The sequence below is a fragment of the Syzygium oleosum genome, unplaced genomic scaffold, assembly GCF_021117445.2.
Source record: "Syzygium oleosum isolate NSW1041296 unplaced genomic scaffold, Sole_v2.1 Sole_v2.01, whole genome shotgun sequence".
Taxonomy (NCBI): Eukaryota; Viridiplantae; Streptophyta; class Magnoliopsida; order Myrtales; family Myrtaceae; genus Syzygium; species Syzygium oleosum.
Window position 1 is genome coordinate 31,460,060 of NW_026607485.1, and position 4,274 is coordinate 31,464,333.

The 4,274-nt window shown below is 37.6% G+C and overlaps 1 protein-coding gene and 1 pseudogene across 1 annotated transcript; both read left to right on the plus strand.

Moving 5' to 3' along the window:
• The first annotated feature begins 511 nt into the window (after positions 1 to 511).
• On the plus strand, positions 512 to 1,751 carry LOC115664475 (uncharacterized; annotated as a pseudogene).
• Positions 1,752 to 1,956: 205 nt separating this feature from the next.
• On the plus strand, positions 1,957 to 3,487 carry LOC115664473 (patellin-1-like). The gene is made up of 2 exons (XM_030586402.2): positions 1,957 to 2,921; positions 3,090 to 3,487. The coding sequence occupies exons 1-2, from the start codon at positions 2,733 to 2,735 to the stop codon at positions 3,360 to 3,362; spliced, it is 462 nt and encodes a 153-aa protein (XP_030442262.1). The 5' UTR covers positions 1,957 to 2,732; the 3' UTR covers positions 3,363 to 3,487.
• The last annotated feature ends 787 nt before the right edge of the window (positions 3,488 to 4,274 follow it).

Genomic DNA, 4,274 nt, shown 5'->3' on the forward strand with positions numbered 1-4,274 from the left:
AAATGGAGTTCAGCTTTTGGTCGCGACACTTTTACATGTGGTATAAGATCCAGCCAAAGGAGTGAGAGCACCAATAATGTCTTTCAACGCATGTCAACGAAGACATGGACTCTTGTAGAGTTTGTTCACCACTATGAAGAACAAGTGAAGCACAAGAGAGAAATTGAAACTCAAGATAATTACAGTAGTCGAGGGAATCCCAAATTGGCCATTTTGGATAATGACATCTTAATGCATGCTGGTTCAGTTACCATTTTTAAATGGTTCAATCATGAATTCTTGCAAAGTGTCTCTCAACATATTTCAAGTGAAGCATTTGATGGATCGGTTTATTTTTTTTACTCTCAAGTTAAAGGAGAAGTTAAATGGGAGTGAATATGTTGTCAAATTGACCCTGCAAACTCTTTAGTTTCTTGTGATTGTAAATTATTTGAATTAAAAGGGTGGTTGTGTCGTCATGCCTTGAAAGTGTTGAGTCAGAAATCATCGATTACGGGTATTCCATCTGCCTATTTTTTGAAAAGATGGACTAAGGATGCCAAAGAAGGGATTGTGAATAATGAACCTCATGAAATGGCACTAGGTTCATCTAAATTTAATCGATATTCCATGTTAATGCATGAATCCATCGAACTGAATAGTTTGGGAGCCGAGGATGAAAATACTATGAAAATAGTGAGGAAGAGTATGGAAAAAGCGAAGGCTCAAATTATGTCATATAAATCAAGTATGGTTGTGACTGATAATGCTAGTGATGATGATGGTAACGGGGCTTCTTTATGCGAGATTCCGATATTGGACCCCCATCGAAGGAAAGCGAAGGGAATTAGTTATGGAAGACTTAAAAGCTCAAGTGAGAAAAGGAAGAAAAAAGCTAAGAAAAGAACACCTCCAACGCGAATAGAAAGTCGAGGTGAGTGACATATTATTCTACTTAATATGATAAGTTAAATTTTTTGCTTATGTTACATGATGCCAATTAACATATTTATTACTTTGTAATGCAGAGTTGGTTGTTCAAGCAACACATAATGAAACTCATCTCCCAGATTATTCGAATAATTCCAATTAGTTTCAAAATGCCTTTTGTCCTAGCAACATTGGTGGTTTTACAGTAAATCTAAATTTTCATAATCAGGTATGTCACTCTTAGTCTTCCATTTGTATTTACATTTTACTAATTTTGTCATTTTTTTAATATGGATGCAGCAACCACCATACATCATGCCGTCGGGGATTATGAGTGGATTTTGCCCTATCCCTAGTTAGGTATTTAATAACTCAGTGTATTACCATACAAAGGATTGAACTTATCATATACACAATGTGAATAATCTTGGAAAGCAAATTAGTGACAAATTTATTATATGTAGATGCAATCACCATACATCATGCCGCCAGGGATTATGAATGGAATTTCCCCATTCACTAGTCAAGTGCTTATTATGAAATCATTTTAAATGCTAGTGTTATTTCATCTTATTGTTACGATTGTAATATTTATTGTTAATGGTTTATTCTGGATAGATGTTGGAGTATCATAACAGATCTCACGGAACCATTTTAAGTCTGGTACAACTTGCTTTTTTTACTCATGGGATTATTTGAGACATATTTATCTTGGCATTTGTTTATTAAAATGTAAATAAATTAGTTATTTCTTTGTGTAGGGGTCATCAAACTCTTTTCAGTATCCTAGGGTGCACGAGTTGAACAATTCTGAAGGAACACATATCAATTGGTCGAAGTAACCAATTTTCATGAATTCTTTGTCAAGGAACATGATTCGAGGTACAGTGGAGAAGTGAGCCATTGACTCTATTGTTGGACCACTAGGGACATTCTCTATATAGGTAGTGTCTATGGCCAAAGTCTTCATGCTTGAAGGTGTATAAGGGCTTATTCTATTCTTCATTTTCAATTTTTCAGGTAATCAAGATATGGTATATTCGCAAATGAACCTTAAGGTACGTGATTAGACTTGGTGTTATGAATTGAGCTACTTGGTTACCCCTTGCTAAAGCTGGAAAAATTTGCTTCCATTTGAGTCACCTTCATAATCTTCTGCTGTTTCGTTTTTTGTCTATTGGTTAATGGCGGCTACAAGCACAACAATTTGACTATGTGCACTCTGTTTATGAATTGTATTTTTTTTTTTTTTTTTGAGTTTCTCTGTTCATAAATTTTGACCAAAATTGTTTGGCTTCAAGTTGGCTGGTTTGGGTAGTTTTTACTGCGAACATGCGCGTTTGTCGGCCTGCTTATTGTTTTAGAATTTTGCCCTTGGGAAGATATTTTAACTGTTGGCATTAGGTAAAGCAATCTTCTAACCCTATATATAGGCACCGGCAGGAATCCTGGTATTTGAGTAATTGGAGTGAGATAAGATGATACCTCACTTCCTTACAACTTGACTTTATGGTTGGCTAATCCTTTAATGAGATATCAGAGCATATGCTTTTGAGGTTTTTACGTTGGCATGTTATCTTTGAAAAGCCTCTTATACTAGCTTTTGTGTGTTTACATTTAATTGGCCTTCTCTTATCTGGTGAAAGTTTTCCTTTTCGTAGGTTGTAATGTGGATGATATTGCTTCTCTTATTTCTTGGGTGCCCTTTTTCCCTTCTAAGTTCTATAATTCAGCTGTTTCAGTTGTTTTGGGTACTTGGGGCTTTGGTTGTCTGGGTGGTGTTTTGGTGTGGGGGGAATTAAGCATCATTAAGTGCCAGTAGAATGTGGTGGGAAGAATTTCTCGATCTGATTCTTGATGATGACAACAGATACATAGCACCTGAACAAGTGCCAGTACAATATGGTGGGCTAAGCACAGAGGCTGAGCAGGAGTTCACTATTGCCGAACCTGCTACAGAGGTCACAATCAAGCTAGCAACCCAGCACACTGTTGAATTCCCTCTTACTGAGGTTAGGCAAGGCTATTTTTCGCGTTAATTACAAACTTCGTCACCGTTAGTCTTATTTCTCCTTCTAGAACAACCTAGAAATGATCTAAAGCTGGTTGGTCTGATGTGATGTGCTCTATTCTTGTGCTGTCAACTGTTCTATTGAATGAAAATATGGTGTCATGTGCAGACATGCCTTCTGGTCTGGGAGGCTAAAGTGGTGGGGTGCGACGTGAGCTACGGAGCTGAGTTCGTGCCGAGCGCCGAGGGTGCCTACACCGTGATCGTACAGAAGGCCAGGAAGATAACCCTGACCGATGACAAGCCCATCATCTGCTGCCGCTTCAAGGTCGGGGAACCGGGCCAAGTGGTGCTCATCATTAACAACCAGTCCTCCAAGAGGAAGACGCTCCTTTACAGGTCCAAGACCAAGGCCTGCCCGGAAGACCAATGCCCTTGTTGATCAGTAAATTTGGATTGCTTTTCATTTTTGAAATATTTCAATTGTATTTCTCGGTTGTAATATGTTCCATTTTTGTTCAGTCTGAATTGCAGTAAATCCAAATTGATTGTGAGGACTTCATTGTAGCTTATTATTATTGATTTTTGAGGAATGGTTTGAAACTGTACAAATTGAAACTATGCCTAGCTTTCTCTTTTAACTTTATCAGCTGATAAGTCTCTTCCCTTCACCCCTTTTCAGCTTGCCTAACTTTCTTTTGTCCTCCGCTTTGCATTATGGGGGTGGGGACATTCCGAAGCAATCACTCCATAATCCCGATCCACATGAATCCTCAGAACACGTGAACTCTTATCAATTATGACTTCGTTTGTTTTGCGAAAAATAAATAATTAAAAAAATATTATTTAGTCAATGAAAATATTTTTCTTTTATTTATTTTTATAATTGATATAGGCGACCATTTTCCTTTTCGCAAAATAAACCCACCATTAGTATATTTTGAGTGACGGACCATTACTTTGTTGAGAATTTCTATGAACTCATCTCCCCATGTCTTAGATATCCCACCCGTTAAATAAAGAAGACCGTATAAGAGAGGATTGGGCAATGAGTGGAGTTCTCCAGACCCGTCCCATTCATTTTGTCCCGATAAATTGAGAGAGCATGAGTTTCGATCGTCGGATGATTTTAGAAAGACACCAACTTACGAACATTTAAGGAAATTTACCGACTATAAAATGCATCTCCCAGCGCCAACTAGTTCAGACATATGTCAACTTCAAGCACATTCCATTAATGTACATCAAGAGCAAATGCAAGTCATATTCAACAGTGAACAGAACAAAAAAACAATATAGATGCCACACTATACCACTAGTGTCTCCATGGCGATATCTTCCCACCTTCAGCTAG